Source organism: Castor canadensis, chromosome 14 (genome assembly GCF_047511655.1).
Source record: "Castor canadensis chromosome 14, mCasCan1.hap1v2, whole genome shotgun sequence".
Taxonomy (NCBI): Eukaryota; Metazoa; Chordata; class Mammalia; order Rodentia; family Castoridae; genus Castor; species Castor canadensis.
The window spans coordinates 10,574,226-10,592,221 of record NC_133399.1 but is presented as its reverse complement, the minus strand read 5'-3'; the positions used below and the strand labels follow the sequence as shown (position 1 = coordinate 10,592,221).

At 39.4% G+C, this 17,996-nt stretch overlaps 2 protein-coding genes and 1 pseudogene across 25 annotated transcripts in view; 1 reads left to right on the top strand and 2 right to left on the bottom strand.

Annotated features, from left to right (window-relative positions):
- The window catches only part of LOC109678387 (uncharacterized), a 128,238-nt gene that overhangs the window by 9,740 nt on the left and 100,502 nt on the right, over positions 1-17,996 (top strand). For 15 of the 24 annotated variants that reach the window (XR_012441274.1, XM_074053778.1, XM_074053779.1 and 12 more), the window contains exon 2: positions 8,941-9,067. The exons of 1 other annotated variant lie outside the window; for it this stretch is intronic. Coding sequence is in view for 3 of the 23 variants with exons in the window: in XM_074053758.1 (XP_073909859.1) it covers positions 7,191-7,208; positions 8,941-9,067; positions 9,284-9,344; positions 10,139-11,465 (1,533 nt within the window). In the remaining 20 variants the exon portion in view is untranslated. Of the gene's footprint in view, positions 1-6,778; positions 7,209-8,940; positions 9,068-9,283; positions 9,345-10,138; positions 13,052-17,881 lie in introns of those variants that run through there. 8 more of the 24 variants (XM_074053759.1, XM_074053760.1, XM_074053758.1 and 5 more) reach the window with 7 other exon arrangements.
- Positions 5,088-5,342, bottom strand: LOC141416488 (small ribosomal subunit protein eS27-like). Its single transcript, XM_074053463.1, has one exon. It carries the CDS (start codon positions 5,340-5,342, stop codon positions 5,088-5,090), a length of 255 nt encoding a protein of 84 aa, XP_073909564.1.
- On the bottom strand, positions 17,327-17,450 carry LOC141417143 (small nucleolar RNA SNORA17; annotated as a pseudogene).

The following is a 17,996-nucleotide window of genomic DNA, read 5'->3' as shown; positions in this document are numbered from 1 at the left end:
CCCTTATGTATTAATATCCCTGTACACAGGGCTTGTGGTAGTGAGCCTGAGTTCTCATGTACAACCTCATTCTGAAGTGAGGAGTGAGCAAGAAGACCCCTTGAAGTGATGATGCCCTGATCTAGGACTTCCCCAACCTGAAACTATTAGGGAAGAAAATACTAGGACATTCTTTGTTTTGTTTTTATGTTTTCACTAGTGTGACTTTAAATTGGGCCTTGGGGTTGTTTGTTAAGTGCACTGCTACTTGATCCTCACTTCTAGGTAATCTTTTCCCTAATTTACCCAAACTTGGATATTCTATTACACGCACACAATATAGATTAACAAAATCTGAGTGTCCGAAAGAGAAGTGGGGTGTTGCTAGAACAAGCACTCTGACATGGCAGTGGCTTTGGAACTGGGTTATGTAGACATGTAGGAGCAGTTTTGATATGATTATGGGAGAAGCCTTTGTATCTGAATGAAACAGGAAGGGCAGTTCTGATGAGGGCCTGCGGAGAACAGCTGTCAGGGAAGCCTGAGTGCTCGTACATAGCTTTGAATAGAATGTTGGTAGAGACACAGACAGCATGGGTCACTCCCAGGAGGCCTCAAAAGTGGGGAGGTTTTTTTGTAAATTGAGATGGAATTGCTATCCTTACTACCATGTGGCAAAGATTTTAGCTGAGTGATTTTTGTGTCTCAGAACTTTACGGATTGGAGAAGTTCCAAGTGATGAAGGAGGCTATTTGGCAGAAGAAATCTGAGGTGCAGTATTGAGTGGGTGATGGCTTCTCTTTCTGGCTTCTAGGAAAAGGTAGAAAGAGAGAAACCTCATAAAGACTAATATTGTTCTGTGTCTAGTGATGCACTCCTGTGATTTTAGCACTCCAGAATTTGAGGTCATCCTGGGCTACATTGAAATACCCTTTCCCCCCCACAACAAATTCTCATATCTAAGGGAAAGTAGAAGGTAAAGATCTGAAAAACTCTCAGCTGTGTCGGATACCAAGTATTGTGTTCAGGATAAATTATTAAGGTGATTTTCATATATGGAAGTAAATTACATGTTCTTACACCTGTGCAGTGGAGGAAATAGTGAAGTGTTGATCTTCAAAGCCACTTAGCCAATGACTAGCTAAGACATAAACATACAAAGTTTAAACAGTGTGTTATGTGCCAGTGGCTTATGCCTGTGATGCTTTCCACTTTACAGTGTATAATGGAGATGATCTCAGTTCAGGGTAGCCTGAGCATAGTTCACAAAACCCATCTCAAAAATAAACAAAGCAAAGTGGAATGAAGGTGTGGCTCAAATAGAAGTATACCTGTTTTGCAAGCATGAAATCCCAAGTTCAAACCTGACATCCATCAAAAAAATGTGTATATGTATGTATATATGTATGTGTGTATATACATAATTACATAAACATACATATATGTTTGTCCATACACACATGCACACACATGCAGAAAGGAGGTGGCATCAATTTCAATTATGTGGGAATGCCTCTAGTCAGTCCTGGTGAATTTGATATAAATTAGCATGCTAATTATTTTGAGAAATCCTGAGTAGATGACATGTTGCAGAGTCTTCACTTAGCCAACATCTAAGATTACACCCAAGATCCTAATCTTGCTAATGTAGCCAGGCAGCAATGGCTCTCACTTATAATTCTAGCTAGTTTGGAGGTGATACTGGGAACATCTCAGTTTTATGCCAAATGGGCTAATGGTTCATGAGACCCCATCTTCAAAATTTCTAGGCAAATATGGGCTGGAATTATGGCTCTAGTGGTAGATTCCTTTCAAATACCTGTAAACAATTTTTTAAAAAATTACTGGAGCTAAAAGGCAAATAAAGGAGAACAAATATATCTCTACTATATCCTATATAAAAGTAGTAGTATACAGAGTAAGAATGCATCAAAATAGAATTGAAAAATGGCCAAAACATAAAGAAGCCAAGTTGAAGCTTGGAGGCATTACTCATGAAGTAGAGAGCTTGCCTAGCAATTGTGAATCCCTGAGTTCAAACGTCAATACCCCCACACCTCCAAAGAAAAATGCATCCTAACTTAAGTGGGAAAGACAGTGTAATCAGTAGAAAGAAAGACATGTAATTCATTCCTCCATTGCTAAATTAATGCCCGATTAATTTATGATAGCACAATTTTTTTCAGGCAGGCACTTCAGTACTTATTCTATACCTAGAGCCCCACGAAATAATAAAAGTACTGATTTCAAATGACTACATAATACATCAGTGAGACGTGGTAAGAAGCAGGTGCTTGGTATGGATTGTCCAGAATGGTTCAGGTCAATGCAATTAGACCCAAGGCTGGGTCAGTTTGGCCCAAGTGGAGGAAGCTTGGACTGGGGAATGGCGATTGGAATCTTTCACTTGCATTTGGCAGAGTCAGGTAGCTGATGGGTCTTCTGTCACTCAGGCTTGAGTAGGGAGGGGCCTTTATCACTAACCAATGAGGAACGCTGATCTTAGGTAGGAGCTGTGCAATGGAGACCCTGAATATGTGGAGCTCTTCACTTCCCAGAGCAGGACACTCCACTTAGTACCTACCATATTTGAAAGTCCGGTTTTGTTTTGAGAAGCTCCAGGTGTCCCAGGCTTGGATGTTTCTGTGTCCTCTCACTGCAGGAGCCTAGGGATGATACCGGAAACCGGGAAATGGTAAGATTTCAGCTGGGGTCACAGAGCAGTGGCCGGGGAACCGCTGGAAGCAGCAGCCTTCACTACTCTGGGCCCAAGGATGGGGTTGGGCCTGAGCAGATCCAGCGTCTGTCCCCTTTGTGATGTGAGTGGCTTCCTTGGACACCTGGTGCCCTGTGGACAGCTTGACCCCACATGGCACAAACACCACAGTGACAGCAGTCTTTGCTGCTCCTGCCTTGTGCTCGGCTCCTGTGCGTGGCCGCTGTGGGTGGGATCCCCATGTCTCTCCATGGCGCCAATTTTCCTGAATCTTCAGGATCCCGAGAAGGGAACCTGAAGTGCAAACCACTGTGATGTCATGGTTACCATTCTTACTGATTCTGGACCTGGTTTAAGAAGCAAGAAATGAATGGGGAGAAGGGACAGTATTTAAATGGAGTGTGGCAGCTTTTTGTGTGACAGAAGAAAGCATTTAGGGGGTCACTGGAGTTTCCTCAGGGAGGATCATTAAAAGCAAGTCAAAGCTAAAGAGGACACTGCCTTACAAGATCCCTTTGGAACCACTGCAATAATTTGTGAGGAAGTCCTACATAAAAGTGACAACTTTATTTACATCCTCATGAACTTTGGGACTCGCCTTTGTACAGCCTTTAGAACTGAGTGACAAAACAACAGGGCAGGAGATTCACACAACTGGGTGACAGAATATGTCACAGAGAGGTTAAAACCAGGGCAAGAAAGGATGTAAAGACTAGAGGTCACTGTCAGTTTATTGTGTGTCTCTTGTGGATTTTTCAGCCAGTGGTGATTTTGTCTGTCAAAACTGCTTTCCCCGTGAAGTCAGTCTGTCCTTAAGGTGATGGTAGAGGATAAATGGTGTGCCTGTTCAGGCCAAGGGTGGGTCAGAGATCCCAGTTCTGGTACTAGTGAGAGACTTAAAAAGAGTTGGATTAATTGGTTTTTTACAATCAGCTAAGGTAACCATGTTTATTTGTCTTCTTATACAGTGTTGTCACTTTTAACCTTTGACGTGTTTGTTCCTTTTAAATATGTATTCATTTTCACATGCTTTTGAACCATATTTTGTGTTGTTTCTTGCTGAACCTAGGATCTCTTCTATAATATTAGACAGTCTATAGCTTACTTAGGACAAAGCTCTTCAGTGTTTTTAGAAATTTGTTATAACTTGGACATGTAGATTATTTGGATGTTTAAAGGTATAATTTGGAAAATACAGAAATTTTTTTTTTTTTGGTGGTACTAGGGTTTGAACTCAGGGCCACAAGCTTTCTAAGCAGGAGCTCTTACTACCTATCTACCTTGCCAGCCCTTTTCTTATGATGGTTTTTTCCAGATAGGGTTTCTGTCCAGGTTGGATTCCAGCCAAAATCCTCCTGATCTCTGCTTCCTGAGTAGCTAGGAATACAGGCATGAGTCACTGACTCCAGACTAAAATTGTAGAATTTTATGTCTGTTTAGCCCGAAAATCTTGGTGATAGCGAGTTCTTTCTAAGGATTTGTGCCATCCCTCTCCTTCTTTTATCTTGACATTCCCAAATAAGAGGTATAACTTTGATTTATGTGCACACTGAATTATCCTTCCTGAGTCTTGTATAGTTTTTCTTTCTGAGTAGTCTACAAGAATATAATTACAAACATCTGATGTCTGTCTGTTTAGTTACAGGAGATGCACTCACTTCCCTGAGAAGCAACTTGGTTTTGTTTTTTTCCCTGTGTGACAGGGGCTTAAAGTCAAGGCCTGATGCTTCCTAGGCAGGCCCTCTAATGCTTAAGCCATTACATCAAGCGGGTTTGTGGGGAGTTTTGATATATCATTGGGCAAACTGTTTCTCTGGATTGGCTTCCAACCCTGATCCTTCTGATGTCTGCCTTCCTGTCCAATTAAAGTGTTTTTTTTTTTTTCTGGTTATCTAGTTTTGGTTTGTTTGGATTTTTTTTGTTGTTTTGAACTCAGGTCCTCATGCTTGCTAGGCAGGTGTTCTCGCTTCTTGAGACACCATCCCCATTCTTTCCTGTGATGGGATTTTTTTTTAAATTATTCTTATATGCATACAATGCTTGGGTCATTTCTCTCCCCTGTTCCCATGGATTTTTGAGATAAGGTCTCATGAACTATTTGTTTAAAGGTCTGGCTTTAAACTGCCCCACCCCCTGATGTGTGACTCCTGAGTCACGAGGATTACACACATGTGCCACCAGTGTGCCTGGAAAAATTGAAGTTTTGACTCCTTTTAATATTATGGCTGCATTTCCCCCAAGTCTTTGTATTCAAGTTTGTTTTCTTTTTTTTTTTCCAGAATCAAAATGTTATTGAAAAAGTAACAAAATCAAATATATTTGCATTATCTTGGAGAGTCACTAAACTATAAGGCTTTCTGTGAGGAAACATAAATTCAGAAAGTTTTAAACATTAGTAGTTTTGCTTTCTCCCAGACAAGCAACCTTCCATGAGCCTGGCTTTTCCTCCAGTAGGCTGACACTGCACTATTGAATATCCTGCACAAAGAAGCACTGTTTGCACATGGCTGAAAACTCGGGTAATCTTGTAGTCTCTTGAACATTTTACTTCCATAATGTACAAAGTTGGACTTTGAAATAATGATTTTTCAAAAGCTTTTTCTTTCCTCTTGCAAGGAAAGATGTACAAATTTCTAACCAAAGGCATGTTCAGTCCTTTGGCAAGCCTAATGTGCCTTGTTCACTCAGGTAACAGACACCTGAGTGTTACATGCAGGAAGCTGCATGTAAGCTATGAATTTTTTTTTTTGGATAGAAAACAACGTGTAGAAAATATAACTGAGTCCAGAAGTTGATGGCATCCTTTACTGTACCATCTCTTAGGTTGCTTGAATGGCAAGAACGTGAACTCCATCCAAGTGTCACTTTACTTGCCCTGACTTTTCATCAAAGCCTGTTTCCACTGAACCTTAAACTCCTGGTCCCACTCTCACATGCTGGTACTTCTGTCTTTAGAGTACATACACTTCCTAGGCCTACCAGGCTGACAGATTATGCTGTGCCTTCTGCATTGTGGCTGTCTGGGGATATGTAACATAGTGATGGAGCACAGAGTTTTGAACTCAGGGCCTCCTGTTTGCTAGACAGCCACTCTTTCCCCTTGAGCTATTCCATCAGTCCTGTGTTGGTTGATTTTGAGATAGGATCTCTTGACATATTTCCTTGTGATCTCCATTCCTGTGAGGTACGAAAGCAGGCATGGTTCACCCCAGCGAGCAACCTGCAGTATCTAAGTCTGACGGATCTTGAATTTTTGTCATACCAGAATTCCTTTATGTAGCCAAGGTAAAATAATTTCCCATATCTTTTGAGACTATGAAGTTAAGTTTTCCATTTAGGTGTATGATCCAAATAGACCAAATACTTTTAGGCATGAGCTGCTGTGCATGGCTCCTTTTGTTGTTATTTTTATTTATTTTAATATGACAGTATGATGTATCAATAAAGGTTTTAGCTAGCAAAAGAAAGAGAAATATTTTCTGTCCCCACCTAGGACATGAAGCAAAGACTCCTGGTTTTTTTTTTTTTTTTCCTCTTTTGATATAGAATCTCCCTAAGTAGGCCAGGATGATAGTGAACTCATAATCCTTCTTTTGCTTCCCATATGCTGAGTTGGGTGGCTGGAGTGAAGTTTTTATGGGCTGCATTCACATATTCTTTTGTATATTTTCTGTTGGTGTACCAAATTGTCAATGAACAGAGCATATTTAAAAAGAAAAACAAGAACAACAACAACAAAAAATCAGTTGACAGGGTAGGAATGTGTGGCTTAATGGTAGAGCATTTGCTTAGCAACCAAAACACCCTGGATCCAATCTCAGCACCACACACAAACACAATAAAAGTTAGAAATTTTGGCTGGCCAAAATGCATTGATGAATTCAACTTTAAAATAGTCTACTGAGAGGTGGTTGAAGTGTGGAAGTTAGCTTCTACTTACAGGCATACTTTGCAGTTGGTTTTTGCAAAGGAAGTGAAGGATTTTTTTCATTGGTATAGAACGCCATCTGTGCTAAGAGTTGAAATTGAGTAAAATTAAGTACAGTTTATCATCTAATACTTTATCTGAAAATGCTCAGCCTTCAACTTTAAAATAGTCTGTGGGGAAGTGGTTGAACTGTGGAAGGTAGTGCCTATTGGTGGCATAGTTTGAGAAAGATACACCTTGTTCCTGGCACCTTCCTGTCAAACTGTCTACTTCTTTTTCCCATAGGATTAGCTGCTTTACTAGGATTACAGGTAGTAGCCACCAACACTCAGCTACTGGCTTGCTTTTTATGTTCATTGTTGTGGAATATTTTTGTGCAGTGAAACAGCAGGAAATGAAAATTAGGGATCTTTTCCCTGGGTGTTTATAGTGACTTTCTCATTTTCTGCATTCCTTTGCTTAAGGTTACATGAACTAGTATTCATTGTCTGGATAGCAGAAGGGAGAAAAGAAAAATGAATATAAAAGTCTTGACTGTTATCTTCAGTTCCTTCAAAATCACATCAAATGGAGGACAGGGACCAGGTAACAGTGGAGGGAGTGCAACAACAATGGCTCCCAACAAGAGTCACATTGAAGAAGAGCTGCACAGTATTTGCCAAATAGAGTCTTTTTTGGTTCACCCTGAAATCTACCCTCTGCATCCAAGTGCTTTCTCAAACTCATGCAATTGGTTTTTGCAAAGGAAGTGCAGCATTCTGTCATTGGTACTGTGCTGAGTTGAAACTGACTAAAATTAAGTACAATTTACCATCCAGTTGTTTTTCTGAAAATGACAGCCCTTCAGTAGACTCCTAGTCTTGAAATACCCACATGGGAGAGGGGCTAGCAGTGAAATGTTTTCTCACGGGGAACAAATTCAGCATACTCCTTATTCTGCCATGTTTTCTGTATCCTATCCCCTGCTAATGTAAACTAATACATTATTTTGGTACTCAGCTTAAGTGCCCCATCCTCAGCAAGCCTTCTTACTCCCACTTCAATTACCTTTGTTGCTTTCTTGAAGATTTCAGTCATAAGAAAGAAATTGTTCTGAGTAGTGTCACCTGTAGTTTCATCAATTGTTACTCCTTAAATAATGATCTTCCCCCTGCAGTGAGATTAGCTTTAATTTCCACACAGCCTCATTAAGTGTGGGTATATAAGTGTTGTGTTGAGACACTTGCTATTTACAAAGGTGACAGTCAGTATAGAATGTTCCATGTGTGTTTTCGATTAACACATATTGTGACAGGTTAGGGAAAAGAGAATCAAAACATTATCCTCCAACCACAACATGAGTGAATTCTGGAAGACAGTTTGAAGTGAATAATTTAAATTGAACAACATAAGAGAGTCTCAGTTTGATTGAAGAAAGGGAGAGTTACATTGTTTAAAAGAGGCTGCTTGGAAACAATGGCCCATTCCTTTAATTCTGGCTACATAAGACTTTGATATTGGGAGCTTCTGCTTCCAAACAGCTAGGCCAAATGGTTTGAGACCCCCCCATCTCCAATATTAGCAGAGCTAAATGGATTGGGGGTATGACTCAAGTGGTAAAGAGGCTACTTTACAAGGAAAAAGTCCTGAATCAAACCCCAGTACCACCAGAAAAAAGGAGGCAGGGATTAGGAGGATCATGATTAAAAGCCAGCTTCTCAAATAGTTCAGGGGACCCATGGAAAACCCTTTTCAAAAAAATGACTGGAGGAATGGCTTAAGGCATAGGGCCTGAGTTCAAACTCCAGTACCAGAAAAAAAATTGCATGTTGATCATGGAAACGGTTTGGGAACACGCAGCTCCTCTTTAAGTCTAGCTGATGAGGTGCATGCCACCAAAGTTCCAGGCACAACTGAACTTTGTGTTCAGACATTTCTAAGAATACATAGTCTTAGGACAAGTGATTTTTGTTTTTCTTTTTTTTTTCCCTTGTGGGAGTATAGTTTGAACTCAGGGCATACTTACCACCCCTAGTCATGTTAATTGTCTTGTGCCAGGTGAATTGCAGTTCATCATTATGACAGATATTATAGACCCACTCTTTAGCAAGGAATTGGAGTCATTCAGTTTGTTCTGCTGTTGTTTTCACATTTATTTTCAGGCTAACATTAAAAGTGCTGTGTGAATGAGTGTGGGTTTGCATGAAGAGCACGTATTTAATGCCCAAGACATAGAATGAACACTTTGAGAACATAGCGTTGTGTGAACACTTGAAGTCTAGATCTTCAGTTCTATCAGTCTGACCTTCCTCCTTGAAATACACTTGTTACATTTTAGGCATCTGTGACCTTTGATGATGTGTGTGTCAAGTTCACCCAGGAAGAGTGGGCTTTGCTGGATCCTTCACAACAGAAGATGTACAGGGATGTGATGGTAGAAACCTTCAGGAACCTGGCCTCTGTTGGTAAGGATGACTTCATTCCCTTAGTCAATGGGAGAACCAGTGTTTGTTGCTCTTTAATGCTTTGGAATAATTTGGAATGTGGAAACCGTAAATCGAGTGAACATAGCAGGTTGGCATATTATACCGTAAACCTACTTAGAATCTTGTAGATTTTCTATAGTAATATTTTTCAAAATGTTTTCTTTTCTGTCTCTATTTCATTAAAAAAAAACAAAGCAAAAACAGGGGAACATCAGACCATTGAAGAGGTTTACAAAAATTCCAGAAGAAGTCTAAGGTAATTTTTACTTACAACAGAAAGCAACTTAAACACTGAAGGAAAGGAATGTGAAACAGATCATGTGAAGGGGAGGTCAGTAGTGAGAGAGGAGAGGGTAAATGAAGAGGGCAAAGCAGGGTATGGTTGCTTTACCTTTATTGGTGGGGGAGAAGGAGTTGTGGTTTGCACTGTGCCCTTGTAACTGCAAGGCAAACATTCTAACACTTGCAGCATCCCTCTAGTCTCTTTTGCTCTAGGTTTGTTGGGCATGGGGTCTTAGGAAATATTTCCCATGGTTGACATTGAACCTGAATCTTCTGACTCTCGTTCTCCCTAGTAGCTAGGAATAGAAGCATAGCCACTCTCCCCACTGTGTTTTATGTTCTTTCTGTACATGCATTTATATGGAACAGTAAAACCTATTCACATATTTTAAGACAGGGAATGGGGGAGGAAGAATGTTGGTGGAGAGAATGAAAGAAACTAGGATATAATATATGTATATATGGATTGGTGCCTATAATCTTCAGTATAACTTTGTAGGATTATGCACATACTTCAAAATCTAAATGATTTTGTTCACAGTTTTTCCATGAACAATACTCAAATGCACTTAAATGTAAAGTAGATTGTCAGTGTTTGCAAAATACTGGGATGGAATCTATAGATACCTGTAACAATACCACTGGTTTGATAATATGTTTCTTGGAACCATCCTCATTGTCAGAAATTCTTTCAGGCCATAAAACTGTTACTTCTCGTGGTCCATATTTAAAAATACAGCTTAGTAATGTGTTTCTCATTATTTCTAGAAGTCAAATTGTAGGGAGATTCTGTAAACACAAAGAAGATAATCAGTTTGGAGACGTCTTCAGCTATACTCCAGATCTCATTATAAGCAATAATATTCCTACTGAAGTGGGAACAAATGACAACTGTGTGTGTACAGAAGTCTTCATCAGTCATCCATCACTGACTCTGCCCTTCAGAACTGAGAATGGACCTGAGCCACATGATTATCAGGAATATGGAAAAAAGCCACTTAAATGGAAGGATTATGGGGAAACCTTTCCTGACTCCAGATTTCTTAAATGGCATGAAAGAAGTCACCCTGGAGAGACACCCTTTCTATGTAAGTGGTCTGGAAAAGCCTGCTTTCATTTAAGTGGCCTTTGCATATATGAGCTGGCTCATGATAGAGAACAACCCTATGTTTGTAAGCCATGTGAGAAACCCATCTCACATTTGTGTGTTGAAAAACATGAAAGAACTTCCAGTACAGAGAAACCCTATGTATGCCAACAATGTGGAAAAGCCTTTAGTTCTTCCAGTTATGTCAAAACACATGAAAGAACTCACACTGGAGAGAAGCCCTTTGCATGTAAGCAATGTGGAAAAGCCTTTCGTTCTTCCAGTTACCTCAAAACACATGAAAGAAGTCACACTGGATCAAAACATTATACATGTAAACAATGTGGAAAAGCCTTCTGTTCACCCAGTAAACTTGAGAGACATGTAAAAACTCACAGTGGTGAAAAACCCTATGTGTGTGAGCAGTGTGGAAAAGCTTTTAGTTCTTCCAGTTACCTGAAAATACATGAAAGAACTCACACTGGAGAGAAGCCCTTTGCATGTAAGCAATGTGGAAAAGCTTTTAGTTCTTCCTGTTACCTCAAAGCACATGAAAGAAGTCACACTGGAGAGAAGCTCTTTGCATGTAAGCAATGTGAAAAAGCCTTTACTTTTTCCAGTTCCCTCAAAAGACATGAAAGAATTCACACGGGAGCAAAACATTATGCATGTAAACAATGTGAAAAAGCCTTCTATTGGTCCAGTGATCTCCTAATACATGTAAAAACTCACAGTAGTGAAAAACTCTATGTATGTGAGCAGTGTGGAAAAGCTTTTAGTTCTTCCAGTTACCTCAAAACACATGAAAGAAGGCACACTGGAGAGGAGCCCTTTGCATGTAAGCAATGTGGAAAAGCCTTTAGTTCTTCCAGTTACCTCAAAACACATGAAGGAATTCACACAGGAGCAAAACCTTATGCATGTAAACAATGTGGAAAATCCTTTTATTGGTCCAGTATCCTCCAAAAACATGTAAAAACTCACAGTGGTGAAAAATCATGTATGTGAATAGTGTAAAGAAGCTTTTAGTACTACCAGTTACCTCAAAACACATGAAAGAAATGCACAATGGAGAGAAGTCCTTTACATGTCAGCAATGTGGGAAAGCCTTCTATTCATGTAGTGCCTTTAAGATACATGAACACAGATATTGTGGTAAGAAACCTATGTATAATTAGCAATGTGGAAAAGCTTTTAGTGCTTCCAGGTACTTGAAATTACATGAAGGAATTCATATTGGAGCAAAACCTTATGCATATAAACAATGTGAGAAAGCCTTCTATTGATTCAATGGCCTCAGGAAACATGAAAAAGCAGTGGTGAGAAACCATGTATATATAAATAATGTGGAAAACATTTAGTTCTTTCGGTGGCCTCAAACACATCATGAATTCACATTGAAGAGAAGACTTTTGCATGTAAGCAATTTGGAAATGCCTTTACTTCATCCTGGTACTTCAAAGCACATGAACAAATTCACACTGGAGTGAATCCTTATGAATGTAAACAATGTAGAAACCCTTCTATTCTTCCAGTGACCTTCGAAGACATACAAACTCACTCTGGAGCAAAACCTATAAATGTTACCTGTGTGTGAAAGCCTACTTCAGTTGAGTGTCCTTGAAAGGCATGAAACAAGTAACATAGAAAGAAAATAAGAGTCAATTCCTTGCATGGGCACAGTCACTTAGTTGCACAAGTTTGTTATGCATGTGATTGAATTAGCACTGTTTCCATGCCAGACATGGAACACATAATCATCCTGTTTCTTTGCTTAAAACTCAATGCTTGAGCTTGTATAATATAATTTCTAAATGGTGGAAGAGTGGACCATGTGGTAACAGTGCCAGCCTGACAAGAGAGAAGGGCCTATGAAGTGGCTAATGTGGTAGAAGGTCTTTGTAGCAAACTAGGAATCCTGCATTCAAACTCTAGTACACCAAAAAAGTCCCAGTAATGATAGAAATGCTATGTGCTTGCTCCTGCTCTACCTTTCCTGGGCATACACAGGAAGACATTATAATACCTGGTTTATAACAGTACTATGGACAATAGACAAGCTATGGATTCAGCCTCCATGCCATACAGCCAATATACCAATATAGAAAATGTACTGTATATCTGTAGTGTAAAGAAAAGCGGAATTATGTAATTTCCAGGAAAATGGATGGAGTTAGAGAGCTTCATGTTAAGCAAAATGAACAAGTCTCAGATAAATACCATGTTTTATATAATATGCATAATCTAGAACTTTTACATGAATGTGCAGGGGGATTTTTTGAGGTGGAATCCACTGGGAAAGGGATAGAAAAGGCAATACCATGAGAGGATGAGAGGATGAGGGGTGCATTATACACATCCATGCAGTCAGCACAATGAAGCCTATTGATCTAAAAGGCAGGGAGAGGAGAGAGAGAAGAAAGTGTAATTGGCAGGATGAAAGAACATTATGGGATTGTATGGTAAAAGCATACCATACTGGTGTACAGTAGTGTATACCAGTAAACACATGATAAAATTTAAGTGGAAATCCAGTAAATATGTATAGTTGACATATGTTAACAAATAAATAAAAGAAGGGATGAATAATTCAATTTGGTCCTGGATGTTTGACTCAAACAATACAAGAATGGCTAGCAGCAGGAGGAAAACATAATTCATTCCATTTAACAAAATTATTACCCAGTTCATTTACGGTAGCACATTATTTCCTGAGACAGAGACTTTACCACTGGAACAATTCCTCTTAAACCAAAAGCTTCAAATAAGTAGTTATTTCAAAAGACAGCAGAAAATGACAAGACACATGCTAAGAAGCAGGTGCCTGGTGTGGAACATCTGGACTGGTTCAGCTGAATGCAATTATACCCAAGGCTGGGCCAAGTTCAACCAAGACAGGGAAGCCTGAGTAAGGGGAGCATGTCAATAATTGTCCAGTATGCCACCTATGAACCCATTAGTGACTACTTCTGAGAAACCTTACAGGACACAAGTGAGATGAGTGTCCAGAGTAATGCAGAGAACCTGTATGAACATAAGAAATGTGCAAAATCCTCCAGGTCTCTCATTTACCTTCAGAAGACTGCCCTGGTTCTCAATCTTGAGAGACTCTATGATAGTAAACCCTGATGATGCCTTAGGGTGTCACACTTCCCATTAGATACACAAAAGGACTACTGATAGAGATAAACCACAGAAATTTAAACAGTATGGGAATGCTTTAGTACTTCTAGTTACACTAAAATACATGAAAGAATCAACACTGGAGAGATGTATGTAAGCAGTTGGGAAAAGCCTCCTTGTCTGACTTAAGTTCAAAATGTGAACATAGGTTCATAAGTCCTATCTGCATAAGCAATGTGGGAAAACCTTCATTTCTTTAACTGACATTTGAGTACAGAAACAAAGTCACAGTGGAGAGAGGCTCTTTGTATGCAAGCAATGTGGCAAACTATTATTTGGCACAATAACCTTTGAAGACATGAGTGAATATACACTGGTGAGAAAATGTAAATGCAAACAATGGAAACTTCTCCAGTTATTCTGGTTCCCTTAGGAGGCATGGGTGGACTCATATAGGATAGATTTCCTAAATACAGAATGTAGGAAGGCCCCATTATCACATGAATTTTCAAGCAGATACAACAATGGTTAGGAAAGGGAAGTAGCTGCCATGTACAATTTGGGAAAACTTCTTATCATCCCTGTTGAAGTACATAAGATAGTATGTTGTGGTGAGAAAGCCTCACTAGCTTCATTTAAGAACACATCCAAGATGAAAACCTTTTTATGTTAAGAAAAAAAAAGCAAAGTTGTCATTTAAAACAAATCTGGTTGTAACAGGAAAAGACAACCACAAAATGCTCAGAGATGTGAGGCACTGGTGACTCACTGCAGTAATCCTAGCTACACAGGAGGCAGAGATCAGGAGGACAGCATTTCCAGTGTAGCACAGAATAATAATTAAAGTGACATAATCTCAAAAATTCCATTACAGAAAAAGGCTGGCAGTGTTCTTCAAGTGGTAGATGGTGAAATGCCTGCCTAACAAGCCTGAGGCCCTCAGTTTATATCCTAGTCCCACCAAAAACAGGTTCTCACAGGTATAATTTTCTAGCATGACTGCCTAGTCTTGCTCAGAAGTTAAAGTTTATCCTGCCCTTGTTTTTGTCCTCTTTCACACCACCATGCTCCTCAACTCTTTTTCAGTGCAAAGAGAGATGGAGCCTTTGGGAAGTTAGCCATGCAGCCTCTGAGGTGTCCCAGTGAGCCAGGAAAGACTCAGAAGCCCAACGAAAATTTCCATTCTTAAAGCCATTTTGAGTGATGCATCAGACTCTAGAATGAGCAGGTTCTGCTTCTCAGGCGCATGTTCTGTGTTGTTCATTATTAGCTTGTAGAATATTTTGGGAAGTGGGGAACTTTTTCTGGCACTGGGTTTGAATTCACTTCCTCAGGCTTCGTAGGCAGCCACAGCTACTGCTAGAGATTACATGCATGAGCCACCAGACCTACAAATTTCAAGAACAGACAAGGCAGGGATGAAGTAATTCTTACATGGGCACATGCATTGTATTCTCATCTATCTCCTGACCCTTAGACAAAGTATAAGTTGTGGTGGGAAAGATAAAATTAAAACAGTTTCAGAAAGCAGTCTCAAATCAATTTTGGACGTAATAAAAATTTCTTCCTTAGGACAAAATTAAGGATAACACGTGGATGGAGAAATAAAATGTTTAAAAATTACTGGAGGTAAAGGCAACAACAAGGTAGAATGAAAATACCTGCAATACATGCAGTGTAAAAGTATTAGTTAGCCAGGCACCAGTGGCTCACCCCTGTACTGCTAGCAACTTGAGAGGCTGAGATCCAGAGAGTAGAGGTTTGAAGCCAGTCCAAGCAAATTGCTGGCCAGACCACGTCTCGAATATAACCAGAGCAAAATGAACTGGAGGTGTGGCTCTAGACTGTTTTGCAGTCTAGAAGCCCTGAGCTTAAACTCCACACACACACAAAAGGTATTAGCTTACAGAGTAAGCTATATGAATGGAATTACGAGAAATGGCCAAAACATAATTTACTCAAGATACAACACCATGCAAATAACCAGTACTGATTTTGAATGGGGGTAAGTGAGGGGAAGAGGATTTGGGAACACTCTATGGTCTTCCCTGCTGTGGATGCAGCACAGTGGTGTCTTCATCTGAATTTTGATAGGTGTAAATGATCCCTGCAACCACTTGGAAATAGTTCCAACCATTCAGGACTTGAGACAAGGAAATTTTATGAAATGCTGATTTATATAAAATGACAATTCAAAAATACATGGGGTACTTAAACAAAAGCCCTGAAAAAGTAAGTTCAACAGGCAAGCAACTGTCCCCAGACTGGCAAGATAAAGAAATCAACCCAGGAAATCATAACTTCCTGGAACAGAAACTCATAAGCAGAACAAGGAAAGGAACAGTTGAACTGCAGCTGATGAACTGCTGAAGTCTTAAGTGTCCAGTAATTTGAGAGGTAGATTCTAGAAGAACTTCAGGTTTAGAGGATCTCATACATTTGGAGTTTCACTTCCAAAATCTCTACCAGGTTCTCACAGTAAATTTCAGCCACCAGGTGTTTCAATGAAAAACAGAAGGGTTGGAAACATGGTTCAAATGGTAGACACCTGCTTAGCAAGCATGAAGCCCTCAGCTCAAACCCCAGTACCTCAAATAAACAGCTATAATGTGCTACTTATTAATCTGTCAATTATATCAAGATGCAAATTATTTGTACACCAATTAAACAACAGTAATAACAGTTAATTAGTAAAGAAGAACCAATTCTGTTGTTTTCATGAGAAATCGTTTTACACTTAAAGACATGAGTATTTGAAGAGATACTAGTCAAAGTATTCAAAATATCACTTGCAAGATTGGTACTAGTCCCTCACATCTGTAAATCCTGGTTACTCAGGAGGCAGAGATCAGGAGAATTGCTTTTTGAAGCCAGCCCAGGTAAATAGAGACCTTGTCTCAAAAACACCCTACAAAAAGGCTGTTGGAGTGATTCAAGTGGTAAGAATGCCTGCCTAGTAAGCCTGAGGGCCTGAGTTCAAACCCAGTGCTGTGACACAGAGAAAAAATGTCCCCATATCCTAATACTCCTTATAAGCTATTAATGAGCAATATAGAATATGTGCCTGAGCTGACTTTGAATATTATCCTCCTGATCTCTGCCTCCTGAGAAGCTAGTATGAAAGTGTGAACCACTGATGCTCAGCTTCAATGTAGGTATTCTAATTACAATGAAATAATTATAGGTATGGAAGGCAGTGTATCCCATTAGTAGCCTAATTTCACCCCTGTGTAATGTATTCATTTTTCAAAGCATCATGTTCTAAGTTATGATTCATTACCTTTTGATTAGCATATAAATATTTGTAAAATGAAAGTAATGGCAAAAATAGGTGACATATGAAGTTATGGAGAGAAATTCTAACACTATCTCAAACCTGGAGAAGCTATAATTCTCTTCCAATCTGGAATTAGCAGATAGGTATGTGCGCTTACATCCTGAGTTATTCTGCCTGACATGTTTAGATGTACTTATTGTGTGTTCGTACAGCTCTGGTAGAGATGCAGTTCATTTCCTTTTGCCCAGGTAGAGCCACAGGGCATTTCTGTATGACTATATCCTGTGTTTTAATGATTACCTCTGCAATTGAGCATTTTTCCTACCTGGGTTTTCACGGATGGAGAACACTGTTTCTTCATGTCTCTCCTTTTCTCTCTCCTTCCTTCTCTACGTTATATAAGGGTTTTCTGTTTTTATTTCAAGTCCAGTTTTTATAGTATATAATAAGACCATGAATATTTTTTTCAAATGTCAGGCTACTAATACTCAAATGTTAATGGGTCAAATCAGAGTGTAGACACAGACTCTTCTCTGTGCCACAGACCAATACAAGTGTGACATAACCACACCCTCAAGGCCTCTAGGTGTGGTATAGAGGTCTTTGATATACAGTGAAAATTATTTGTCTCTTTATGTGTTCCTACTTTCCTCACTCCTCCTCCCGTCTCGGATCCTTTTGTTGCTTTGTTTCTTATTGATGGTCCTGGGTGTTGAACTCAGGGCCTTGCTCATACTACCAGGTGCTTTACCACTTGAGCCACTCTACCAACTTCTTCCCATATCTTTTTGCCACAAATATGTCATTTCAAGTTCCATTGTTTATAAAAGATATGACAAAATTAAGGAGTTCTGTAAGATAAGCTCCATCTTACTACATTGCATTATTAGTTCCAGAACTGTTTTCTGGTTCATTTACAATTTTCTTTGTAGACCATGATATGACTTGTGATCTTTGGAAGATTTGTTTGAACATGTTCCTTCATGTTTACTTATTTGAAACCATTTGTGTTTTCTGTTGCCAGGTGCATTACCTAGTTGATATAAAGATATGAGCTTTCTCACTGTTCATACTCATGTTTGCTAGAAGCCCACATGATAATGAAGTTTCCACATTCTTTATCAGGATTAGTCACCCAT

What these genes read in the sequence shown, in the direction of transcription:
- LOC141416488 (XM_074053463.1), bottom strand. Translation starts at nt 5,342, where the DNA reads ATGCCTTTGGTTAGAAATTTGTACATCTTTCCTTGCAAGAGGAAAGAA.